This window comes from Eurytemora carolleeae, unplaced genomic scaffold (assembly GCF_000591075.1).
Source record: "Eurytemora carolleeae unplaced genomic scaffold, Eaff_2.0 scaffold623, whole genome shotgun sequence".
NCBI classification, from domain to species: Eukaryota; Metazoa; Arthropoda; class Copepoda; order Calanoida; family Temoridae; genus Eurytemora; species Eurytemora carolleeae.
Genome location: NW_019397006.1, coordinates 145,992 through 172,296, shown reverse-complemented (window position 1 = coordinate 172,296; position 26,305 = coordinate 145,992). Strand labels below are relative to the sequence as shown.

Genomic DNA, 26,305 nt, shown 5'->3' with positions numbered 1-26,305 from the left:
TCTGTTGCCAACTATTGAACTTGAAAATCTATTTGCGTCTATAGTGAAGTATATATTGACCTGTTGAGTTTTGTGTAATCATGCATAAAACCAGCAAGCTGTTGAACAGAATCCTCTAGACCTCGCTTCCGCCTGCAAATAAAACATATTCTAAGCTATAGTCCTTCAGGGGTACAAGATGCTCAAATTTAGTAGTATCGGGAACAACATGAAAAAATGTAAAATAAAGTTTCAGTTTTAATCATTTTTTATCAATATCCAACAATTTTTTTTTCCTGATGCCCAAAAGTTAGTATAGAACACAAAAAAACTTGTTTAACATGAAAATAAATGCTTTTTGAAGCCTTGAAAATGAGAACTTAACACATTTTAGCTTAAAGAAAATCTATTTCAATAAAGAATTTAAGGAAATAGTGCTACGGATAGTTGAGCTACTTGTACGCTGCACTCTCGAGCACACAAGAAAAGTAGTTGAACTATAGGTATAACCAGCTACGGATAGTTCAACTACTTGTCTGCTGCACTCTCGAGCAAACTAGAAAAGTAGTTGAACTATAGGTATAACTAGCTACGGATAGTTGAACTTTGTATGCTGCACTTTCGAGTACACTAGAAAAGTAGTTGAACTATAGGTATAACTAGCTACGGATAGTTGAACTACTTGTCTGCTGCACTCTCGAGCAAACTAGAAAAGTAGTTGAACTATAGGTATAACTAGCTACGGATAGTTGAACTTTGTATGCTGCACTCTCGAGTACACTAGAAAAGTAGTTGAACTATAGGTATAACTAGATACGGATAGTTGAGCTACTTGTATGCTGCACTCTCGAGTACACTAGAAAAGTAGTTGAACTTTAGGTATAACTAGCTACGGATAGTTGAACTACTTGTCTGCTGTACTCTCGAGCACACACGTAAAGTTCTTCGTAAAAACTTTATTTGTAGAGTTAGTATTTAACAAATTTTTGACATATATAATTAGAACACATATATACTCTGGCTTTTCGCTGTACCCAGCAAATCCATAAATATTTCAAGGATTTGAAGATTAACTGGTTAGTTAAGATTAACTAGAAAAATAATTCAAATCATATCAAATCAAATCATAAGTAGCAGGGATGGCCTAAGGCTCCAGTAGTGGATCAGAGTTTCAAGTCCTCCTCATTCCTGGTTTTTCAGCCCTGGCCTTCTTTTTATAAGGTAAATATACATTTAATGCTACTTTTTCTTTACTTTGTAGTTTCGAAGCGCCCAGCCACACGACCAAATTTGAGCCATGCCCCACTTTAGAATACCTAACATCCAAGGATTGCTACACGGTTTGTTAAGTTTGGATGCTGGGTATTTCCCTTGCGAGTTAAACCGTTTTTGTTAAGTTGTTTAATCCAGTTGAATATTCATATTTGATTATCAATTGTTTTGGATTCCAGTTTTATCTTTGATCATTCTAGTCTAGTCTTTTCTAGTCTAGTCCAGTTTTAATTAGATCGTTCGTTTGGAGAATAAGAAGATTAATTTCTGAATGTCTTTGCTAATCAAAATTGGCTGTAAGCTCCAAATTAAGTAAAAAATTATCCTTATATTAATATTGCTTAATCTGAGGCTTGGATATTGAAAAAAGATTTTTACATGAACATTAGATTTTAACAATTGTTCCATGAACATTATATTGAAATAAGAATTAATTAAATGAGAGTTAATAAATATATCATTAGATTATTTTCGATCTGCACAAGTACTGATCAGTATTTTTCAAGTGAAGTTATGAATCTAGTCAAACGAAAACATACCTGAAAAACAAAGTATAGATCCATATCAACTAAAGTCTAACTACAACACGCTGTTCATAAAATCTGACTATAAAAATAATGTGTTACCTATCAACTATATATATTCCGTAAGACTGTGGATCTGTTACATGTTCCTCCATGAAGCAACCGAACCCAGATAGATTAGTTGTGATACTAGGAATACCTAAACAAATATTATTCTTAAAACTGATAATAATAATAATATAAACCAGTCAACCGTGGGCGTGGAGCCCACAAAGAATAATTGCCAAAGATGGAAATTAATGGAACAGTTGGCTCAGTTTCAAAAGAATAATAAAAAAATACCAACATCAATACTCACAGTGGTAATCAAACAATGAAATGATTGTCGACTCCTGTCTCTCCATCCCGAAATGACGCTAAGGATTGTGTAAATTATGCGATAAATTTTTTTTTTTAAATATATCAGTTTTAACAATTAGAAGTTAAAATTTCTTTATTAAAAAAAGATAATTCTTCCCAGCTGTTTTGATTACTAACAATGACTGTGAGCATCTAAAAAAAGGGTCAATTTTGGACCACATAGTCACAAGACTTTGAGAACACACTTCCACTGTATTTACCCATGATAGTGCACTCAGCTGGAGTATAACCCCAGGGTTCATAATATGAGGGGAACACTCCCATATGGCATCCTCGGACAAACTCCTAAACAGTGGAGACAATATTTTAAAACTGTTTTCAGTAAAGGTTTGCTTTAAAAAATGTTATCTTAAGAGAAAAAGAGAGGGAAAAAACGTTCAAACCAGTAAGTTAACTCAACTATATAAACAAACCAATTTTAAACCAGACAAATTCGAACAAAAATGGGTTTCTATTTATTAACAAAATGAACGTATCGTGAAAACAAATAAAATTATTAGTTTAAACGACTGAACCGAACTGGTCACCTGATAGTCAAGACCAAACAGAGGGTTTGTGGTCGAGAGGAACTCTGGATGGAAAACTACCTTGACACGATCAGACCTACAAACAATTTATGAGTAAAATAAAATATTCAATCTATTCATTAGACATTAGATTACATCAAACCGCAGCACAGACACAAGGAAACTGCGTAATTTCTTTGTATTATGATAAAGAAAAAGATCGTCGAAGTTAAAGAAACTTTAAAAAGAGGAGCGGAAGCGATGACCTCTATAAGTATATATGTGCCATCAAAAGCTGATTTAATTTTGAAATTGAAAATGGTCAGAGTTAAGAATAATAACAAGCAAACCTGTGATTAAACAGCCGACAAAATAACAAGCAAACATGTGATTAAACAGCTGACAAAATAACAAGCAAACATGTGATTAAACAGCAAAACTACAAGCAAACCTGTGATTTAACAGCCGACAAAATAACAAGCAAACATGTGAATAAACAGCTGAAAAAATAACAAGCAAACATGTGATTAAACAGCTGACAAAATAACAAGCAAACATGTGATTTAACAGCCGACAAAATAACAAGCAAACTGTGATTAAACAGCTGACAAAATAACAAGCAAACCTGTGATTAAACAGCTGACAAAATAACCAGCAAACCTGTGATCAAACAGTTGAAAAAATTAAAGCAAACCTGTGATTTAACAGCCGACAAAATTACAAGCAAACCCGTGATTAAACAGCTGAAAAAATTACAAGCAAACCTGCGATTCAACAGCCTACAAAATTACAAGCTAACCTGTGATTTAAAAGCTAATAAAATAACCAGCAAACCTGTGATTAAACCGCTAAAAAACTAAAAAACCAAACCTGTGATTAAACAGCTAACAAAACATGTGACTCAACAACTGATAAAATAACAAGCAAACATGTGATAAAACAGCTGACAAAACAACCAGCTAACCTGTGATTAAACAGCTGAAAAATAACAAGCAACCCTGTGATTTAACAACTGATTATTATTATTATTATTAAAGGACAACCCATCATTCAATTATACAGCTGATAAAATAGCCAGCAAACCTGTGATTAAACAGCTGACCAAATAACAAGCAAACCTGTGACTGAATAGCTAACCAAAAATCAAGCAACCCTGTAATTTAACAGCTGACAAAATAACAGCTTACCTGTGATTAAACAGTTGACATCTCCTGAATGCGTTAAGGATCGGATCATTATATTCGTTTATCACATTATGTGTTGTGATGGGAGTCTTAATTCTAAGTGCACCTCCATTTAGCATTTCCGATTCGTGATGGAACCCTTTAAAGCTTTGAAATTACAAAAATTAGTGAAATGTCCACTTTTTCAAATTTAGAATATTTAGTTTTTCCAATCATGGTTTCTTTATATATATAAATTTAACTCGTGGACTTCTGCAACAGAAACAAAGGAGGAACTTGTCGGACTTAAACACTTTTAAGATGGAAAATAAAATCGTGCAAGGGTGTATGCATGTAAACATATGAATGGTTTAACAAATTTATACTTCCTGTAACATCTGATATTTAACACAAACTTTCATTTAGGTTTACTATTGGATTTGGTGTACACTATCACACATAAGCAATGCTTAGGATCGATTTCATTTTGATGCAAATCCGGATTAAGTTATCTTAGGACCCGCCCTGATAAAAACGGATCCGGATCAATGCTCTAACTTTTCTTCTAGATTTACAAAATTTTTAATCAAATGACGAGTTTCCAAATTTTCAAATTTCTATTGTCAAGTTTTTAATAATATATCTGCTTTTTTCCCCAGGGGGGGGGGTTAAAACTATTAACCTTTATTGAAATTCCAGAGACGGAGCTGATCAACCATGGGAATGACAATTTCCAGTTTTTCAGGGAGAACTAAGCCATTTAGCCCCCTTTCACCTTGTTGCGCCCCTGAGTTTACCTTGTTAGAAGATCTGAAGCATCAGGAATATATCCTCGGAGACATTTCTCATACAATCTCTTCCCAATATCCTTCTGTACAGCGTCTATAGTGTCCTTCAGCCCCTTGGTGATAGCGTGCCCCTTCAGGGACTCCACGTTGAAGGAGTTCGTAGGGGTCGGGAAGATTAGGAATGCAACAACAGTCACCTCGGAGTCTAAGATTAAAGGGATTGGCATTATTTATAAGAATTTAAAGTTTTATTTCAAAATCCTTTAAACTCTATACAACTTTATAGTATTGGATTTCAAACTTTTTTATTTTAACCTTAAAATTGCCATCCAATGGTTTAATTAGTTTTTAACCTGTGTTATTAAAATTTGATTATTTTTGAGGTTCTCGTTTCATAAAACATTTTTCCTGACCTCTATATAAATCTTCAGAGTCCGAATTTAATAAATTTGAGCCGCGTCGTAAATCCCCCAAAAAACGGTTTCAATTGAGCGCTGGCTTGAATCTTTAAAAATTGAATACAATTTTAAGGGGAACCAACCATATTTGAGCCGCGTCTTAAATTTAAGTCGCCGCGGGGCTTAAATTCTTTAAATTCGGCCTCTGAATATGTTTGATTTATGGCATTGCAAGTATAATGGGCTGATATGATTAATGCATAGAACTAAGAATTTTTTACCATCAAACTAATTTAAACTGCTTAAATACGTAATTTTAAAATGTGTGTTCATTATATTTGTGCAAATTCCATGAAATATGTGAAACATGTAAACTATTACTTGATTGTTTGAGTAGATGATTTAATCTGGCCAGGGCTTCAATAAATATATCAGCTCCTTTATTTGTAAACTCATACCTAAACAAATATATTAAAATTATCTGTCTGTAAACTCATACCTAAACAAATATATTAAAATTATCTGTTTGTAAACTCATACCTAAACAAATATAATAAAATTATCTGTTTGTAAACTCATACCTGAACAAATATATTAAAATTATCTGTTTGTAAACTCATACCTAAACAAATATATTAGAATTATCTATTGTGCCCTAGCTGGGAACTTTTATTGAATATTTGAATTATAATCCCAATCGCTTGATCTCAATATCAACTGTGTGCACTTTTATCGTCAGTTATTCCCCCCCCACCTTAAGAAAGCTCTCCTCAACCCCTGACGGGATTTAATTAATCTGTAGATTAACAGAAGTATTGATCTTGATATTAACCTGACATGTAATGATGTAATGTGTACCTGCCAGCTGTAAAAAAGTAGAGGGTATTGTCGAGATCAAAATCAAAATGCCCGTAGAAATGTCCACGAACAAATTCATTTATACTTTCCTTAAATTGATAACAAAAAAAATTATAAAGAATAATATTTTGAGGAATTGTATAGCATCGGATTGTATAGGCGTAAGTTCAAGTTACATTCCATTTAAAGAGGGACATGCCCGATTTACAACAGTACTCGTAAACCTTTGTTTTGTCTCGGCAAAAATTATTAAAATATCCCCAAATCTTATAGTAAACTTGAAGGATCTCATTACCTTACTCTTTGCATGGAGATTCTGAAACTCGTGAAGATCTCTTTTCACGTTAAGACCGTTGGGAGTAATAATGTCTGGCCTGAACAAATGAAAAAAGTAAAAATTCATATCGGCTGAAAAAAATAACGTTTCCCAAAATAAAATTCTTACTTTCGTTTTATAAGATGTTCCGACTCTATCCCAGTAATTTCTGATACGGTTGTGAATATATGCGCTAAATGTGCGGCACCACGCTCCAAGCAGTACCTTAACAAAATAAACAGTTTTCAAATTTAAATATTAAAATTTCAAACATAAATATGAAATAAGTATTGCAATTGCAGTTCAAAGTCGGTTGTATGTCTAGCATGATCTGATTGATGTTCACTATTAAACATGTTTTGTTAGTTATTTTGAGTTGCAGTAAATAAAGGATTTAGTTAATAAGTAATAATAACAACCAGTCAACCTTTGTAGAAATTAATGTACCAGTTGGCAAAAGCCACATATCTGACTTGAGATTTATTTCTTGTACATTCTATAAGTTGCACTGTACCGTGTTGAATGCGAACGTTAAAATGTTCAAACTGTACAGTAACAGTGTAATTATTTGTGCAAAAATTAACTGTACAATCCTAGAAAACCTAGAAAAAAACTTAACAAGAAAAAGTTTAGCATTTTTTCCTTCTTTTTTGTGATGGTAGGGGTTTACAAGCATTAGGTTTATTTGTTACCTTCCCAGCTGAGTTGCATGAGTAGTGAAGACTGTAGCAATGTCTAGTTTCCACATTCTTAACAAACCGTTAGCAAAATGATGCAAAAACTTCTTAAATATTTAAAATTTCATTAATTAACAAAAAAAACATTTGAAAATAGAAGTAAAAACATGTTGGAAAAGAAATATTCAGTTACCAATATTTTACAAGGAAAATACGAATTTTAACTAAACAAATTCATTCGTTCTATATAATTCTGTTCAGATATCAAAATCTTGAACAAATTATCAGTTAATCAATGGTTGTAAAGTTCTATTGTTAAATAATAATTACTAGGGTATTGTTTTAAATAGTAAACAGATCTCAATGAAAATCCATCCCAGGTAAAAACAAATTTACAAAAGGGAAAAATTTTAAAACTTTACAGGAGATACAACAAGAAACTTCTTGATCAATGTTTAATTAAAATCTATTTTATTTAATATTTATTTGTATAAGAACCTACCTGGACATGATAAGCCCTACCCCTGCCATCCATTCATGGAAGTGCGCGGCAATTCTCGGAGGAGAGTCGGAGAAATCCTCGGATTGATATCTATATTATTATTATTATTGTTCTGTTAATAAGTGAATTAGGAAGACGACTGTTAGACTTGTGCTATGAATGAACATAAAACACGGCATTTGTACATTGTTTACTATACACAAAACCGTGTCACTTAGCGAGAGTACCAAGTGTCGTCTTCCTCTTCCACAGCTTTATGGACCTACTTTAGTATAATCAGGTGACAAGCTTAATGGTAATTCGTTAAAACATTTTTATTGAAAAAAAATCTATGTTTTTAATGAGGGAACAGTGAGTAAGTATTGTATAAATTACTTGGTTTTGTTAACAAATTCTGATTTTGATTAATTATGTAAATCTTACCAGAACTGAGAAAAAGCCAATAGCATTTGTTTACTATACATGTAAGAATTAGGAACAGTTTCATTGTTGACACATTGAGGGTCAAATCAAATTAGACTTTTCTGGACGTCCAACTTCCACAATGCCGCCATCAACTAAATTGAAATGAATTGAGGTTTTACGATATGCAATGGTTTTACTTAAAACTATGTTTTCAGTCCCGCCAAAAAAAAACGTCCCAAAAAGTAAAAACATGAGTTGGTCTTTTATGAATTGAAAACACTTAAGGCCATTTTGAAATTTTTAACCTTCTTAATTTTGAAATAAATACTTGAAATTTTTAGAATTCTACCTGCTTAAATTCATCCAGCTTATAAGCAGCAGATCCAATATCAAAAAGTATCACTTGAGGGTTTCCTTCAACCAACCATCTAATAAACAACAAGGTCTAAAGGTTTCCTTCAACAAACCATCTAATAAACAACAAGGTCTAAAGGTTTCCTTCAACCAACCATCTAATAAACAACATGGTCTAAAGGTTTCCTTCAACCAACTATCTAATAAACAACAAGGTCTAAAGGTTTCCTTCAACCAACCATCTAATAAACAAGGTCTAAAGGTTTCCTTCAACCAACCATCTAATAAACACCAAGGTCTAAAGGTTTCCTTCAACCAACCATCCAAGATCTAATTGCCGTCAAATATACAAAAAGGACCTCAAAATTCTGGTATTTTAATATATTCTAAAACAAACATGATCATGAGTATTCTATTCCAAGGAAGTGAAGGGGGAGGGGCACAAATTGTACTGCTTAAATTTTACCTTCCACAGACAACTCTGTATCCTCTCTGTCGAAGAGCCTCAACAGATTTACCAAGAGGATGTGCAGGACTGAAATCCTCCTCCTCGACCTCCTGCCTAAATATTTAAAGTTAAAAAGTGAATAAAAGAAGATCAAGAGCAATAGTTCTAGAGGATGTATTCAAAGGCTACCGATATTTTCTGGTTTCATTCTCTTCAGATTTTATATTTGTAGGAATAAATAATGAGTTGGTTGTTCTGTTTTACCCGGGAGATCTGATATTTGTCTAAAACCCGAAGCAGTCATGCTGCTCCTTGTATTCGTTATTACCTGTCATGCTGCTCCTTGTATTTGTTAGTACCTGGCATGCTGCTCCTTGTAAGGACCAAGAAGAACATATTGATCTCCTAATTCTTGAACAGATACTCCTGTTTTGCTACGGATAACAGTGTAGATACCACCAACCTAAACAATAACAATAACAAAAACAGAACCAAAACCAAAAACAAAATCAATAACAATAACAATAACAATAACAATCGACTGTTTCTACACAATGACAATTAAACTAACAAAAATAAATTCACTTAAAAATACTGATCAGAATAATTCTTAAACAGCAACAAAATATGTTTAGTAAAAAGATCTGTATTCTAGTGATAATTCGAAGTTCTGATGAAAAAAGACCTAAAGAAATAACTAATAAAGAATAATTTTAATTTAGGGACGCTGACCTTGTTAGCAACCTCCCAGGCAGTTTCAAAACACCATCTGTTGTTGTCACTGAAGTATGATCCATGATCATAATACCTGAACAGGAAACATATGATAGAAGTAAGTAAAAAATGTGATTAAAGGCCTTTAGAATCTTTATTTGTGCAAGTTTTTAAAATCATATTATCCAAGATTTTCTGATGTTATAAATAAAACGTGAGTTCATAACTTTTTAATTGACGAAACTATTTATATATCTTAACAGCGATTGACCAATTTAGTATGATTGAAATTGATCGGTCAATTTAAAGTTTGCAGCTTTCTTTAAATGGTTTGTCTGTTCTTACAATTCAACTAAAAAATACAAACCATGAAGAATGAACTAAGAACATCGTTAGAATAAAGGCTTTTCAATTAATATAATAAAAATATAGCTTGATCGTTACTTGCTGAGATCGCCTTGGGAGTCGACCCTATAGAACCGCTTTGCTGCTTTCCCTCCTTCATAAATAATCATCAGATTAAAATAAAAACTAGGATTTCTAACAGATTTTATCTTTTCAATGATAGCAGAGAAATTGTTGTTAAGATATAGGATAGAATGAACGATACAATGCAGAGAATAAAAAGTGGGAATTTTTTAAAGCTCCAGTTTAGTTATCGCGGTAAGTCCTCGCTAAACACTTTTTTCCAGTCGTAAGTTACCATAATTCAGTGCACAACCAAATTTGCGCCAGTTTAGCACAATACTTTTTTGTTTTAATGATGATTTTCCTAAGCTCATCTTGCGTCCCAAATTTTCCATTTTCGCACCAGGTAGATAGTTAAAATTATTGTTATCTAAAAATAGAAATGTGAAACAATTATAATTGTGATGGAAATATTTAAACTGCGTACACTCTACAGCGATGAATTTACTTAAATAATTGAATACAGAATTGATGCATTGAATGAAGAGCACTAGCAGTGCTATTGTATGTAGAGATAATTTCTCAACCCTGAATTTCTATCAAAATCATCAGTGTCGATCAATTTTTAGTGCAGCTTCTCAAAAAAGATAGATATGGAACCTCTATGTTAACAAAAAAGTGTACTGCAGTTTCTGACAACTTTTAATTCCAAATTAAAATAATATAAACTTACTGTAGCCTCGCACAACGCACAACGTACAACGTACAACGTACAACGTACAACGTACAACGTACAACGTACAACGTACAACGTACAACGTACAACGTACAACGTACAACGTACAACGTACAACGTTACAACGTACAACAATTACGATTTTATAAAATGTCCTTTAGTTTTCTGAGGGAAAACTTTTGATCAATCAAGAAATGTATAAAACTCAATTCACTGTGAACATGTTCACGTGAGTATTATTATTGTATTAAATCAAGATTCTGTAAATGCTCAGACCCAACTATATAGTCACTAGGCAAACTTGAAATAGTGAGGGTATATAGTTAGTTAGTGAGAGATCTAGAGGATAAATTCAGGTACAGACAAATTCTGATTTTACACATCTTATATCTCTAGAGTATACTCATCCAAAACCAAATCTTTAGCGAGAATACAATTCCAACTTTAAATTACCTAAAATAAACTAAACATATTTACTACATCTAAAAATTAGTACCGCCTTGATTTTGGTCTAAAACGGGTTGATGAGAGTATATTTTGCCCTGCAAACAGGGTTATATGTAATAGTAAGACGCAGAAACAAGATTGACCGGTAAATACTGAAAATAATATATATACATGTATATATAGATATATATATATGTCCACTTCTGTCTAGCTTTCTATATTTCACGTGACTTTGAAAAAATATAAGCATCTAGATAAAGACTAAATATAATTTTTAACGTGTAAAATAAATCACGTCATTTTGGCAAAAATGCACCTTTAAATTATAAAATCAAATTGAAATCTTCACAGGGACGTACAAGGGGGGGGGGCCGTCCCCCCACTGAGGGAGGGCAGACGTAGGGAGTATTAAGAGGGAGTGTCGAATGGGTCCACCTGAGAAAATTTATTAACACTTGTAATATGGACGTGGGTACATGATCGATTAGATTACTTAGTTAAATACGGTATCAATATTTTTTTTAAAAAGGGGTTTTCAAGGGGGGAAGGGGCATACATTTCTTTTGCTCGTTTTCTCCGAAAACAAAAGATTAATTGCGTCTAAAAACCGGTTATTTGCTTTCCATGTTTCAATCAACGATCTACAACGAGATATTTTATCAGTCCGAGTTCAAGATTTTGGTCATATTTTCAGTCTTCATAAAACTTTTCAAATACTATATACAAATTCATACTTCTTTCGGGGTATTTTTTTTTGAAAATACGCATTATTAACCCTAATTTTGGGACTAGAAACACAATTGAAGCCCACCCCTCCCCCCTCAACATTTATTGCGTTTACTTTTAACTTTATAAAAATTTAAGAATAAAAACATAACATTTTGAATCCAGAAAAGTTTTTTATTTATTTGAATAAAAAATTGACAACTGAATTTTTTGCAATGTCTGATAAAATTTCTTACACATTTATTAAGATGACCGAATTTAGAGCTTTCACATTAACAACTTTTCAGAAGAGCATTTTCGGCCTGAAAATAAAGAATACATGCTTATTGCTTACTGATAAAATATTGGCATGCTTTGCTATTAATACAATTTACAATGAGTGGAGAAAATTGGTTAATAAATTACATAGACTAACATTTTTACTCAAACTGACAAGATGCAAAAAAATTGTTCAATTTATTTATCAAACATATTTGCAAGAGGATCCTTTTCATATTCATCATAGTTTCCCTCTTCCTCCTCCTCATCTGAGCTTTCAAATATATCACGGTCTATAAAACCTGGCTTCTTGGATACTTCGGTCATACTCTTAGGGTCACAGATCTCCTCTTTAGGAGCAGCTTCATCATTAGGATCATGATCTTCAGGTATCTTCCCAGAATCCTTACTGCTCATGACATCCACACCATCAAGCTCCATTTCAGTATCACTGATGTCATTTTTGACAGAGATTTTCTTCCCATCCTGAGAACATTTCCTTTTGAGGAGAGCAGGAAAAGAACTTGCTTCATCATCTTGCAATTCTGCAAAAGGATTATCTTCAAGATCTTCCCTGTTGGTGTCAGTCTTTGTTTCTGTAGATTCTTCAGTTTCAACCACAGAAAGATCATCATGATCATGGTTCTCAGAATCAATGCCCTCGCATTCATCAGCACCCACTTCAGATTTGTCTTCTTCCTCTGAGAAATCTGAATCTGTTTCGACATCCGACAATCCTAAAAAAAAATATCATGTTTCAGAGTAAAAACCATTTTTATTCTTTTAACGTAATTATTGAATATTCTAGATCTAAAGGGAACTTTTATTAATACAGTTTTCAGAGTTATAAGCCCTCAATGAATTTGGCCTGATGTTCTGAAATTACCATGATCTAGGTCCTCAAAGATTCTTGGTATATATGTCTTCCAATCCACAAATCCAGCAGAACCTGAAGGAACAACTCCATTAAAAGTTTAAAGGAATTAAAAGAGTTTAATTTCAAGTAACCCTCCAATGGCAAGATGTCAATGCCCAACTTGCAACGTTTGCTAAAAAGCTTTGTTTAATCATAATCAATAAAATACCCATATTGTTGTTTCTTTAACTTGTATTTTTCTTCATTTACGGTTTTGCGGTCCGGGAAACGACAGTATCTTCCAAACGTTTGATCATGTTAAGGTTTTCGGGTACGATTTTAAATCGGGCATTGTCATCTTTGCGTGGAGGGTCACTTGAATACACGCTTACAATCCCTTAAAACTTACAAATTTATATTCGCTATCTGACATATAATGTACAATGCATACATCAGAACATATTAAGACAAATTTAGACCTTTATTTTTAAAGTAAAATATAATGGGATCAGGTTGAAATAATTCAAAAGCATGTCGAAAAAAATGTTGGAATGTAAATCATGTTGCACGTGATGTGATGCATATATCCATTTTCAAGGACTTTTCAAATTTTATGACCAATAAACTAATTGAAAACGTATGATCTATTTTGGATTTTTAGATAAACATCAGCTCTTACACTTAGAATCAATAATGGTAGGGCTTAGAAATGTAGGCCTATTTTCAAGCGAACCATCATAAAAAGAGGGGCATGTCTGATGCACAAAAGTACCCTTGAAAGAGTCCTCTGATCAAGAACGCACAAAATATTCTCGTTAAAGTTAATTTTCGATTGTGGTTTCCCTTTAAAATTACTTAAACTATTACGCTTTTCAGTTTTCAAGCCAAAAAAGACGATATCTTCTTCATAACTGATCAGATATGGTTTATGTTCTAATCACCTCTTCTATCTCTATATCTGATATGCCGAGTAGGATTTCTGGTAGCAGAATTCTTCAGAACACTTTCGGAAATCCGAGCAGAGTTCACAGGAGTACTAGGTGGAGCTTTCAGGGTCATTGGAGTGCTGTGAGGACTATAGTTAACCGAAGTATCGCAGCTCAGGGGTGAACCATTACTCACTGCATCATCAACAGGACCCTTCAAAGAAAGCTTTTAAGAAGTTTCACTTTTTCCGCGACAAATGACATCTTTTGATCTAAAGCGTTGAAAAATTATAATATTCAACAACAAAAAACATTAAAATGTTGGTTATTACCTTTTCTACGTGATTAGACCCCTTCTCGCTATTCAGCTCTGAATCATCCTGGAGGGACATTCCACCATCATCATTATCTGAGCCGCAGTCCTAAATGAAAGTAAATTTGTAATAAAAAAAGAAAAAGAATGGAGAAATCCCAAATAAATTTCTAAACCCATCTACATGAAGTAAAGCTGTTCTATAAACTAATATAAAAAATCAGGAGCCAAGTTTTAGAACTTAGTAAAGTGGAATCATAAAAAAAGTTCCGAGTAATTGAGATTTAGCCTCATACAATGGTTCAAGGTATAATGAAGTGTCCAGATTCTAATTCAATTGAGAGGCTATATTTGAGACCATAACATAAAGAGGACAGACACAATTAGGTAGTCATGCAGAACCTAATTTTATAGAGAAGTCTTTATGGAACTTAATAAATTTAGAATTTTAATAACTAATTAGTCATAAATTAAATAGGATAAATTGAAAATTATAATAATTAATTCATAAGTAAAAAGTTGTCCCTCCAAAAAAAACTCCAAAAGTTAGTCAAAATTTTAATGTTTAAAAGTTTTTGTTGTAAGCTTCAAGAAACAAAACATAAGGTTGGGCTTATCTACTTAGGATCCAATTCAAGGGAAGGATTATGATGATGATTATTATTATTATTAAAGGACAACCCATCATTCAATGAAATAGGGGTCGGCGCTCCTAGCCGCCAAACGTATCCATGGGGTAACCGAACTGGCCACCCTAGGGAGAAGACTTATACTAGGCGGTCTGCCCAAGACAGCTCCATTAAAAATTAAAATTTAAAAATTTACCCAAAAAATTTCGACATTTATTACTTTTTGAAAAAATCCTGGAAATTTATTTTATTGGAGAATAATGAATAAAATGGCGATTTAAAAAGCAACAATTAAAGTTTAAAATTGTTGTTTTTATAAAAGACGAATACCTTAGAAATTATTGAAGATTTTTTACTGCTACATTGAGATATGTTCAAGACTGGATCTACTTCAGCATAGCAATCAGGTTGAGGTTCATTAATCTGGGCTGACATGAGAGAACCTCTCATGCAATCATCCTGGGAAGAACATTTCTCCAGAGAAGCAGAAATAGCTTTGGGCGCTGATACAACCAATGAAGGTTCTGCTGAAGGTTTAGCATTTAAAAGAGACAACCTTGATGATGATCTGGTTCCAGGGGTCATTAACTTCCTTCCTTTTCTAAACTTGTTTATCTTCGGAGAACCCTTATTAGGCGTAGATTGTGGAGACTTTCTTCCTTCATTCTCTCTTTCTGGACTTGGATAACTTTCAATTACCTAAAGCAGAATATTCTGTTAAATACATGTAGCTAATAAAATCTAACATATCAAGGGCGTAAAAAAATGTGTTCAGGGGAGACTTTATAAGCCTTCAGAGCCGTCCCCTAACCGTTACATAGTTATAAAACACCCCTGAAATAATAAACTTATCTTTAAAATAGAATAAATTTTGATTTGTGTGTCTTATCCGTTTAGATGATTTGTTAAAAGGTTTATTGACGACCAGTAAAAAACGTCAAAACGGCTAAACAGTTCGATCCCATGGTAGGTTTATAGATGGGTATAATTCAAAAAAGTTGTTTCAAAAAATTTAGAATTTTTAAATCCACGAAAAAAAATCGACAAAAGCGCAACAATTTAAAGATAAAAGCGAAGACATGGGGACGAAGCGCCCTGGACACCTAGTATTTCTATGATTGAAAGCAGATGGATCATTAACAAAAAGCTAATATTATTAGTGAATGAGAATAAGGAGCACCAAGCGGGGTGAAAGCCTAACTAAAATGGCCAATTCCAGTATGAGCCTGAACTAAAAATTAAAATCGAAACGAAACAAACAAAACAAAACTGACTGTCAAGGAAACTGTTCTTACGTTTCATCCTACACAGTACACATAAATACATGGTTCAAAAGAACCACATTTAGTTTAAGTTCTTAAATCAAGGATGAAAAAAGGGAAGGAGGGATTCCAGTTCTGGACTGCTAAATGGCCCTTACATCTTTTTGCGTAATTTTGCTACCAACATTTTAAAAATGAAAAATGTTATTCTTCCTTTCCCAACAGCTGAACAGAGAGGTGTAACATGTTAAAAAGGTTTTGAAACAATTTGTCCATTTTAAATTTATCTGGAAAACACGTCCACAAACTTTTCACAGCATAGAGAAACTTCTAAATAGAAGAGATATTTCTACTTGGGGTAAAGAAGGTTCCGTCTTCAGTTTCAAATTTTTTAATGCTAATTTTACATTCTTCCCAGTTTAAGGAAAAACTCCGCAAGACATTTTCGTCCTAGGATTGATCCGAATTAGATTGGAAAATTAAAACCTTGTTGGGCAGTGCCCAAATTCAAAACTGTTTAAGTTTAGGGCCTACAAATTTCTATTATCCCTTGATCATTAATAATTTGTTGCCTTACCCAAAAGGAATGACTGGTGTTCTGGTGACGACCTTGACAGGCAATTTACCATTAGCGCGGGGTTCTTTCTTCTTGTTCTTTCCTAACCAATAAATAAAGTTGTATTCTAAACCCAGGAGAATGTGTAAAAAAATCCCTACTTTGGAAGGGGATTCAAAAAGATAAAAACCAATATGAATCAAAATATGCTTAAATCACCTGGGGTAGGAAATCTGGGTTTCTTTGCAACCTTTAAATTCTTCCTCTGTATTTTTAACAGGTTCTTACCCCCAGAATCCTGAACAGTTAAGGTTTTACTCCAATTCCAATTCCAATTCCAATTCCAATTCCAATTCCAATTCCAATTCCAATTCCAATTCCAATTCCAATTCCAATTCCAATTCCTATTCCTATTCCTATTCCAATTCCAATTCCAATTCCAATTCCAATTCCAATTCCAATTTCAATCTCAATCTCAATCTCAATCTCAATTTCAATTCCAAAGTTTTAATCCGAAACAAACCTCTTGCGAATCATCATCTAAGTATTTCATAGCAGTTGCTCTGTGAAACAAAATAATATTAACTCCATAAAAAGAACTTTATTAAAATAAGAGCAAATTTTGTAAACTTCAAGCATCATTATTTCATAAAGAATTGTATAAGTTATTTTTTTTGTTCCTTTTCGAGGCTTTTGAAGTTCCCTGAGATTTCTTGTCTAGGTCGGAGTCATTTTCAGATGTATCAACATAATCCTAGATTAAGTTGACTAAAATAAATGTGTTCCAACGGCAAAATTACTTTTCTAGGGAGTCGTATTTACTAGCGATGGCAATGCCCGACTCACAACGGAACCCTTGAAACCTTTATTTTATTAATATTGTGGAAGATATTGTGGTTTTCCCAAGTTAATCTGTGTTAAATTCGGATAATTCCTGCATGTTTTTCTGCAGTAGAAATGTAAAAATAATCAGTTTTCAAAATTGTAAACATTGATATTTTATTCATACTTGACCAGGAAAAGCTTTTATGGGTACCATTGTGAATCTTTGCATCGAGGGTCACTTAAAATTACGGCAACAGTCCCTTGAATGAAAAACCCGAAATTTTTAGCATTTTCTTGATTATTGTGAAAACTTCAGAACTATTTAATACCAAAATAATTTGCCTGTATTGATACTTGAGATGAATCTTCAGTGATTCCACTGTCTTTACTGGATATTCTCCTGAACAAGCAAAATTACAAAGAAACATTTTGCAACTTTTTTATGCCTAGGGTAGGGTAGAGGACAGTCAAATAGGGTCGAGTCACATGTAAAAAATAAAAATCGATATTTTAGACATTTTTCTCACCGTTTTATTTTTTTCAATGTATTCTATTTAAGTTAGAGGAGGTCTAAGTTTTTGCTTAACTTGAAATTTGGACTAGGGACATGTATACCACTCCCCTATCATGTAGAGTGAGGTAAAAAACCCTCCCCATATATACTTGACAAAAATAGGCTAACGGGGAAGGGTTGAAATCAATAAATGATTTAAATTAGAAAAGGAAAAATCTTAATCCATTTTTTTATAAAGAATACTTTAATATATATCTGCGTTTAAAATACAATATCTTCTCTTTAGTAATACTTAAAATCAAATTATGTTTGTTTAACGCAAATACAAAGTATTGATTGATAGCTTTTCAAGTTTTTCAGTTTAGATTTTCTACAAGGGTTTTGGTAGTATGCGTTTATTATTAAAGCTAAAATCAGATCCCAATTTTTGTATTTTAACTGCAATCTTGACTAGGTTTTTTATCAAGCTCCAGATTTTAGATTTTTAAGTCAATTAATTTTTCATCGAAAAGAAGTTAGTTATTCACCTTTTCCTTTTGCTAGAGTCTGGACACACCTTTCTCTTGCTGAAGTAATTATTGGCAAACCTAAATCTAAATTGTCATGCTTAGATTTAGAATAAATGATGAATGCAGAGTAAAAATTAACCTTTTAGTACATTTCTCCTTCATACGATCCAGAAAAGACAACTTTTCTTGAGTCTCAGAAATCTGAAAAATATTTCATAATTTCAGAATTTTTTAATGATTTTGAAATACCTTATTAATTAAGCACCTCATCCCTTTCTTTACTTGCTTCAAATAGATGGCTGGAATACATAATTAGACAATAATTATAGCTTACCTCTGTCCTTGGAGTTCTTTTAATATTCAGTGGTTTGTATCTATGTATATTCATTTTGGTTAATGAAAGCAATTTATCAGATTTCTTAACTTTCTAATTAACTTTATTTTCTTTTTTTTCTTAAAAATGAAAATTAACCTTGAGAGTTGGATTACTTCAGCACATTCCTGCAAAAATGATTTGACGGAAAATGAAGGGGACAGTAGAACTGGGTTTATGGCACTTTACTAACACTGATTGTTATAAATGAGAACTAAGTACAAGATTGGGTTTACAGAATCCCCTCCCGCAACAGTCATATTGAAAATTATGAATAACGTTTTAGTGAGCAAGAAGAGGACAATAATTATCATGTTTGAATCAATAAAAAAAAATATTTTAGATTAACAATTTCCTGCATTTCTAGACAATTTTTTAGTAATATTAAAGGGAGTGTTCGCGAAAAATGAAAGGGGGTATAGACTTAATGCGATAAAAAAGCGCTTTTGATCGCTACAAATCTTAGTTCTATCTGTTGCGTCTATAAGGAGAAAATTGTTAAAAACGACTAATACCAAAGAACGTAATGTCCATACAAATTCAGTAATAAAGTTGTCTTTTTCAAGCGTATATATTTTTCAATCCAAGCTGAATATGCATGTATTTATTGAAAATGGGAAATACTAAATATTGAAACAAGAAATTTCCACCTTAAACTTTACAAATGTGTGAGAATTAGTTTTTATTCTTGATTTCATTTTAATTTCCAAGCAGTTGATTGCGAAACATTAAAAATACTGTGCTTTCAAAATAATAAAATATTTATGACATTGAGATATTAAAATAGTAATCTTATTATGTTCTTAAAATAAGAATGGCAAGATTCAACTAGAAATGCGTAAAATTATTCACTAGAAATAACTCATCTTTATTAACCAATAAAATGTGGAAACCTAGATTCTTAAAATGACTCGGCTTTAATTTATCCTTTTCCAGATAATTTTATCAACAGTGAGGTTAGTTTTGAATTGCCGATTATACTCCAAACAGGAAAATGAGATTTGTTCTGAAAACGCGACAAGCATAATGGGACATAGTTATCCTCCTCATGCTGAATAAAAAATATTGGTTCTAGTTTGGTGTGCACCCATGATTAACACTCATTGTTAGTAAAGGGCAATAAGCCTGTTTAGGAACTATAGAATACAGATTTTTTTTCATCAACTGCAAATTCACAAAATTGTTTTAACCATGTACAGGGTTACCCATAACAGATAAGACTTTAAAGACGACATGAAACTCTTTTGATACAACCATTTGAGGGTTGCATTTTGGGATCTGTCAGAAATACAGTTTTCAAATGGTATATAAGAGGGATTGGAAGTGATAAAAACAAGTTTAGCGCTGCATAGGAAACTATTAATGTAAGGAAACAGACTGAATATATTCCGTATAGTCGTATCTGAATTCTCATCCCTGTACATATGAAAAATAATTAACCTGAAAAGATCCTTTCAGATTAGGATCGTCATATAAATTATCATAGACATCCATTTTCCTGAAAAAATTGACGTTCAAAGGATACACATATTTATACCATCCAAGGAAGAATATCTTCCATTTTTCAAAACCTTGAAAAGTTTGAGAATTACATAAAAAGGTATTACAATTATTACAAAAAAGACAGAAAAAAACTGTTTTAACACATAATGTAACATTTTTCTTGAAAAAGAAAGATAAAATGATTTGGTAATTGACAATAAATTTTATCAACGTTCAGCATCATGAAGAGTTTAAACAGTGTGTACTACATTGAATAAAGATTAAATGTTGAAGACTTGACTTTAACGCTTTTCAATATGGTATTTGATTATGACTTCTTTACCAATTTTAAGCATCATGGCATTTGAATAGTATACAAATACAATGAATAAAGATTAAAAAAGATATGTTAAAGTAAACTTGACTTTAACAATTTAAATTTAAAAAGGAAATGCCAGGGGATGCAGAGAAAAAATGGCGAATTCGCAATTAAGCATTAACATACAAAATTTGATAATTTGACTTTATCTAATGTATTTAACGCTGTAATCATGGTAAAAGTCCAACAGCTTCTGAAGAATCTTCTTGTTAGTTAAAAATGACCTCCATCACCTAAATGCAATAAAAAGTCTGAGCATGTTTTTTGCTATTTGAAATCTTAGTAGTCTTTAATGATAATATAATTTGTTTAAAGTCTAACTTTAAGATTCATCCATCTAATCAAAACTATCCCCGGGTAAATTAAAGACAAGTCTAGGTCCAATGACACCTTCAAAATAAGTTATTAAATTCTTCGATGTCTCTAACATACAAGTATGCATTTTTAAAGGAATTAAAGGCCTAATTTCAAGTGATCCTCAATTTCAAAAGTGGTTTGTTTGATTAAAAACAGTATTCTATTAAGGTGAAAAACGATATTACTATTACTTGTATATAGAGGATTAATGGACACCATTATGAATCAGACATGCTTCCCCAAAAACGGAGGGCTAAATTAAATAGCATAACAAGTCACTTTGAACTTGTATAAATATTTTACCTCTGAGCACTCCAAGAACTCAGTAACCTTTCCAACTGGGCTAGTATTCAATGACTGATATCCATCATCCTCCTAACAGCAATGACATATTTTGTTAAGAGTAAACATACTTACAAACAGTTGTTTGTTAAAGACTTTATTATAAATAAATATTCCGCTTTAACCAAAACAAAAAGGCGTTTGTTGAAAACTTTGTTATTCCACTTTATACCAAACAAATCCCGGGGGGGCTGGCCGATTGGATTTTGCGGGGACAGACAGACAGACTTAAAGCATAAGTATAAGCTTAAAATATGTCTACTAACAACCACAATAACCATGTGGAAACATGCGGAAACACATTACACAACATTGAACATTGTTTACACAAACAGCTTGGCAACAATCAAAAACACAACAACATTGATTACGCTAAATACAACTCCATTGACTACCTGGACATCTTTGAAACAATCAAAAACAATAACGTTGATTACGCTGAAAATTTTAGAACAATAAAAAACAACCACATTGATATTGATTATACAGATAGCTTGGCAACAATCGGAAACACAATAACATTGAATATGCGGACAGCTTGGCAACAATTGGAACAACAACATAAAACAAAAAGTTGTGTGTCACTGTATTATTTATCCCTAAATCAAAACAAAAAGGTGTGTGTTGAGCACTTTATTAACAGCTAAAGATGTCTTATACTATATTTTTGACAAGAAGGTTAGGGGGGGTGTTTTCTAGTCAGTGTTGCATTTTTGTCAAGTAATAGACAAAGACATGAGCACTGATATGGACATGACATTACACAGGCTGATTCAATAAAAGTGCAGAAAGGACAGCACAGGGAAGTAAGAAGCAATTAAGTATGAGAATATGAGAGAGCATTTTTTAAGGAGCCAGTGAACCCAGCAAATACAAAACAAGAGAGGAAATGATACACAGAAGAGAACAGACGAAAACAAATCAATTCCTTAAAAGAAAAAATTCTTTATTTTTACTTTTATGACTGACAGAGATAAGGACCAGAGAACATAACTCATTTATGTTCGATAATCCAGCTTTCTAAAAGTCGTAAGCAAATTAATGCAACATGCGATTGACAAAAATCAAAATCATTTATCCAAACCTATTAGTTAAGACTAAGGAAAAACAGGAAGCAAAATTAGCCCACGTTAAATAAGTTTTCACTCTGGTTAATAGGGATATCCATTGTCAAGTTAAGACAACGGTTCAACGCAAATTGTTGGGGTACATAACTTTTAACCGATCTTGGGCAAATCATAATAAAAGAAAGACCTCAATAACAAACTGGAAATAGGTTTACTTATATATCGTTTAATTTATATGCATGAGCTTGTGCCCACACCCCTTAATCAAAATAGATTATTTAAAAATTCATTCTTAAAACAAAAATAAAAGGTGTGTGTTGAGCGCTTAATTATTCTTCCTGAACCATATTCAGGCTGATGTCTAGTTTACCCAAAATAGTCGGGGGGATGGGGGGTTCCCCTGTATTTCCTTTTTGTGATACAAATCTATAACATTTGATACGTTTTTAGAAAGCCCTTTGGCTCTACTTAAAAAATCTGCAAATTTTTTTTGCAAATTTGCACAATTTCAAATATTTATTTCAAAATCAAGCTATGAAGCAAAAAATATGAAAAATCTTTGCAAAAATCTATGCAAAAATTGTGCAATCTGCTTCCTTTCGATTAAAACTTTCCAAAGAGCTATACGAGCCAAAATCCAATAATTCTAAATAGGTCTAAGGATAGATTTAGTCAGGTAAAGGTAAAATAAGGCATTCAGGACTCGTGCAGTAGTTTTAAAACCCCATCTTTGATCTGAAATTGAGGGGCATGTGCTAGTTTTAAAAAGTCCTAAAATTTGAACAGCCAATACTTTTTTAGTTATCTTTAAAAAAACGTTAAAAAGGTTAACTCCTCTTTAAATGAAATTTGGAAATTATAAGAAAAATACGAACTTTTGATAAATCCATATATACCCCATCCCCCTATTTCTAGTCCTACCATGGATACGTCAGTCTCCTCAACAGAATCCTTCATGAATGTCTTGATGAGAATTTCTGTGTAGGGTTCAGCAGCTATCTTAGAATATCCTTAATATATATACGAGGTGTGTTTGATCAAGAATGCGAATGATGTGTGATTTCTCTATTTATTGGAGAATTTGTAGGACTTTTAGCTTGCTAGAAAGGTATTGTTATATATGTATGAATTAGCATAATGCTATGCATACCAAATTACTATTAGTTCACACAAAACTAATTATTACACACATCACGAGACAAATACTTTATTTATTCAAAAATTGATATCAAATGATTATTATGTAGAATGCAGGAATATAATTTTGAGACTCTCTAACAGAAAACCACTATTATTCTCCTCTCCTTGTACAGTAGATCATCATCGACTGACTCTGGTTTCTGTCCAGGTTGACCTGTCACCTAGGTCAGGAATCCCTATTTTCCCCAAAATGCGAGGTGAACTATCCATTGGATATCCCGGTTTCTTTCGGGCCTCTGAACTCGTTGTCAGGTTAGAAATAGATTTTACCCACTAGAATATATACAACAGAAAATAGAGATAAATATTCCCTGTTCACAAAATTATCGTTTTGCTTTTGCTCAACTGCTACAGTATTTTTGTTATCGTTTGAAATTCAGTCTTCAACCATATTGTTGGTTTAAATATTTCCTAGGCAAGTTTTTCATGCATTAAATTTTTGTTTACCCAAAGTTTAGAAACTAAAACCATATAAATTGTTTTGGTTCTCAGCACAAACAAAATAGGCACCATTTGATCATTTTAAAATACTTCATACCCAGAAATTCAGCAAAAAAAACCCTGCAAATATTTTTGGCTCCTCTATGCAAACATATCTAATTTCCAGGGGGGGTGAATTCTTTTTGACAGGGGGAAAGATTTTTAAGAAATATGCAACTGTGAAAGACGATGCCAGGCCGCGTTAAATAGTTCCACAAGATTCAACAGAATGAGATAGAACAGATACAGGGCACAGTACTGATAAACATCTACACGTGTGATATCAATAATTACTCTAGTTCTGAACCCTCTAGTAATAAGTTATAAGAAATATATATACTGGAAGTTATTTACACGTTTTTATTAGAGTCTGACTCACATCCTCTATATTGGTGACCCCGACTTTGAACATACAGTTAAACACTATCCAGTTTCGTGATNAGCTTTCTTCTCTGCCAAGCTCTCCGCCACTCAACAGAGGTACTCCGCCTTCGATAGAGAACTCCTAGGAGTGTTTCTTGCTCTCCGCCATTTCCGCTTTGAGTTGGAAGGATGAAAATTTTATATAGTCCTTGGGCCTCACCTCTACATATGGTTCAAAAATCTGATGAATCCTGGCGTCCTTGCGGCGATTACCACCGTTTAAACAATGTTACCAGACCAGACAGGTATCCTCTCCCTAACATTCGTGATTTTAAAAGCAATTGAAGAGGTTGCAAGTTTTTCTCCAAACTCATCCTAGTGAAGGGTTACAATCAGGTTCCCATGAGTGAGGCAGATATTTGTAAAACTGCCATTTGGATTGTTTTAGTTTTTATATATGCCATTTAGACTGAAAAATTTGGCTCAAACATTTCAACGCTTGATGGACAGGATCTTTAGAGGATTACCCTTTGTTTTCATCTACTTGGATGACGTCATGATTGCCATTCGGACCAGGAAACTCCACATCAGGCATCTCCGGGTTGTCCTAGAGCTGCTGGTTCAGAATGGATTAGTGTTGAACCTGGATAAGTGTAGTTTTGTACAACACAAGATCGAGTACCTGGGACATAAGATTACTGTTGATCGCATCATTCCACTACGTCGTCATGAAGATGCCCTACTCCTCCAACCACGTCCCCAGGATGTGCGTGGTCTCCAGAGGTTCCTAGGCATGATCAACTTTTACCGCCGTTTTTTACCTGGAATTGCAAGAACTCTCCGCCCTCTCACTGATGCCCTAGCTGGAAATCCTCGGGTTCTTAACTGGTCCCAGGAGTTGCAAGACGTCTTTGATAGAGCCAAATCCGCCCTTTCTTCCACTGTGTCTCTCACACATCCTTCTCAATCCGCCGAGGTGTCACTCGTCACCAATGCCTCCAACACACACGTGGCAGCAGCTCTACAGCAGAAAGAGTCAGGCGGTTGGCGCCCCCTAGCTTTCTTCTCTGCCAAGCTCTCTGCCACACAACAGAGTACTCTGCCTTCGATAGAGAACTCCTGGGAGTGTTTCTTGCTCTCTGCCATTTCCGCTTTGAGTTGGAAGGACGAAAATTTCATATACTGACTGATCATCTTCCCCTGGTATCAGCTCTCTCACGTGTTTCTCCGCCATTGTCCGCCCTTCAGCAATGCCAATTATCCTATATCTCAGAATTCACCAGTGATCTCCGCCATACACCTGGAGCTGCAAATGTAGTGGCTGACAATCTCTCCCGTCCCCCTCCAAAATCTCCCCCTGCTCCACAGCTGCCTCCTTCCCCTGGAGTTAAGGTGTCTGAGGTGTCGGCAGTGTCTGAGGTGTCAGATTCAACAACTCCATCACCTTTTCCAACTTCTTCAGTGATTAGTTTTTCAGAATTAGCCAAAGAACAGCTGTCCTGCCCTGATATACTCCGCCTAAAGGTTTCCCCCACCCTCCGCCTCGTAACTGTTCCAGTACAGGATGGTTCTCTGCTCTGTGACGCAAAGACCAAGGTTCTCCGCCCATTGGTCCCATCTTCTCAAAGGTTTAACATTTTCTCCGCCTTACATGGAATATCACATCCTGGAGTTCGTGCATCCAGACGTCTGATTTCTACAAGGTTTGTCTGGAGGGGCTTAGCCAACAACGTCCGTGACTGGTGCAAAACCTGCCTGCAGTACCAACGAGGAAAAGTCCTCCACCATGTTCACATTTGCCCTGAAAAAATTCTGGTACCCTTCAGAAGATTTGCACATAAGCATGTAGATCTTATTGGTCCCTTACCCTCATCTCATGGTTTTACATACCTCTTCACATGCATCGACAGATCAACAAGATGGTCTGAGGCTATACCTCTAACTGGGATTTCTGCGGCGGAGTGTGCCTCCGC

General features: G+C 33.7%; 4 protein-coding genes across 4 annotated transcripts in view; all 4 read right to left on the bottom strand.

Moving 5' to 3' along the window:
• The window catches only part of LOC111711036 (glycogen [starch] synthase-like), a 13,888-nt gene extending 1,943 nt beyond the window's left edge, over positions 1-11,945 (bottom strand). Inside the window, 20 exon segments of the mRNA XM_023485268.1 lie at positions 61-132; positions 1,878-1,974; positions 2,396-2,480; positions 2,723-2,798; positions 3,889-3,991; positions 4,324-4,333; positions 4,640-4,857; positions 5,432-5,508; positions 5,909-5,997; positions 6,204-6,282; positions 6,354-6,455; positions 6,917-6,973; positions 7,404-7,498; positions 8,149-8,236; positions 8,629-8,724; positions 8,970-9,073; positions 9,343-9,418; positions 9,769-9,823; positions 10,097-10,162; positions 11,878-11,945. Coding sequence (XP_023341036.1) covers positions 61-132; positions 1,878-1,974; positions 2,396-2,480; positions 2,723-2,798; positions 3,889-3,991; positions 4,324-4,333; positions 4,640-4,857; positions 5,432-5,508; positions 5,909-5,997; positions 6,204-6,282; positions 6,354-6,455; positions 6,917-6,973; positions 7,404-7,498; positions 8,149-8,236; positions 8,629-8,724; positions 8,970-9,073; positions 9,343-9,418; positions 9,769-9,823; positions 10,097-10,162; positions 11,878-11,881 — 1,649 coding nt within the window. The 5' untranslated portion in view covers positions 11,882-11,945.
• Positions 11,944-15,344, bottom strand: LOC111711050 (uncharacterized). Its single transcript, XM_023485289.1, has 5 exons — positions 14,954-15,344; positions 14,014-14,103; positions 13,697-13,895; positions 12,786-12,848; positions 11,944-12,636 (listed from the first exon to the last, which is right to left on the bottom strand). The coding sequence occupies exons 1-5, from the start codon at positions 15,206-15,208 to the stop codon at positions 12,098-12,100; spliced, it is 1,146 nt and encodes a 381-aa protein (XP_023341057.1). The 5' UTR covers positions 15,209-15,344; the 3' UTR covers positions 11,944-12,097.
• Positions 15,315-20,176, bottom strand: LOC111711035 (uncharacterized). The gene is made up of 12 exons (XM_023485267.1): positions 20,103-20,176; positions 18,762-18,790; positions 18,624-18,663; positions 18,429-18,490; positions 18,308-18,367; positions 17,609-17,666; positions 17,122-17,195; positions 16,965-17,004; positions 16,661-16,739; positions 16,463-16,544; positions 15,898-15,926; positions 15,315-15,322 (listed from the first exon to the last, which is right to left on the bottom strand). The coding sequence occupies exons 1-12, from the start codon at positions 20,154-20,156 to the stop codon at positions 15,315-15,317; spliced, it is 615 nt and encodes a 204-aa protein (XP_023341035.1). The 5' UTR covers positions 20,157-20,176.
• The window catches only part of LOC111711048 (cyclin-J), a 14,097-nt gene continuing 7,953 nt past the window's right edge, over positions 20,162-26,305 (bottom strand). Inside the window, exons 10-12 of the mRNA XM_023485287.1 lie at positions 23,211-23,299; positions 21,184-21,255; positions 20,162-20,756 (exon numbers count right to left, since the gene is read on the bottom strand). Coding sequence (XP_023341055.1) covers positions 20,733-20,756; positions 21,184-21,255; positions 23,211-23,299 — 185 coding nt within the window. The 3' untranslated portion in view covers positions 20,162-20,732. The remainder of the gene's footprint in view (positions 20,757-21,183; positions 21,256-23,210; positions 23,300-26,305) is intronic.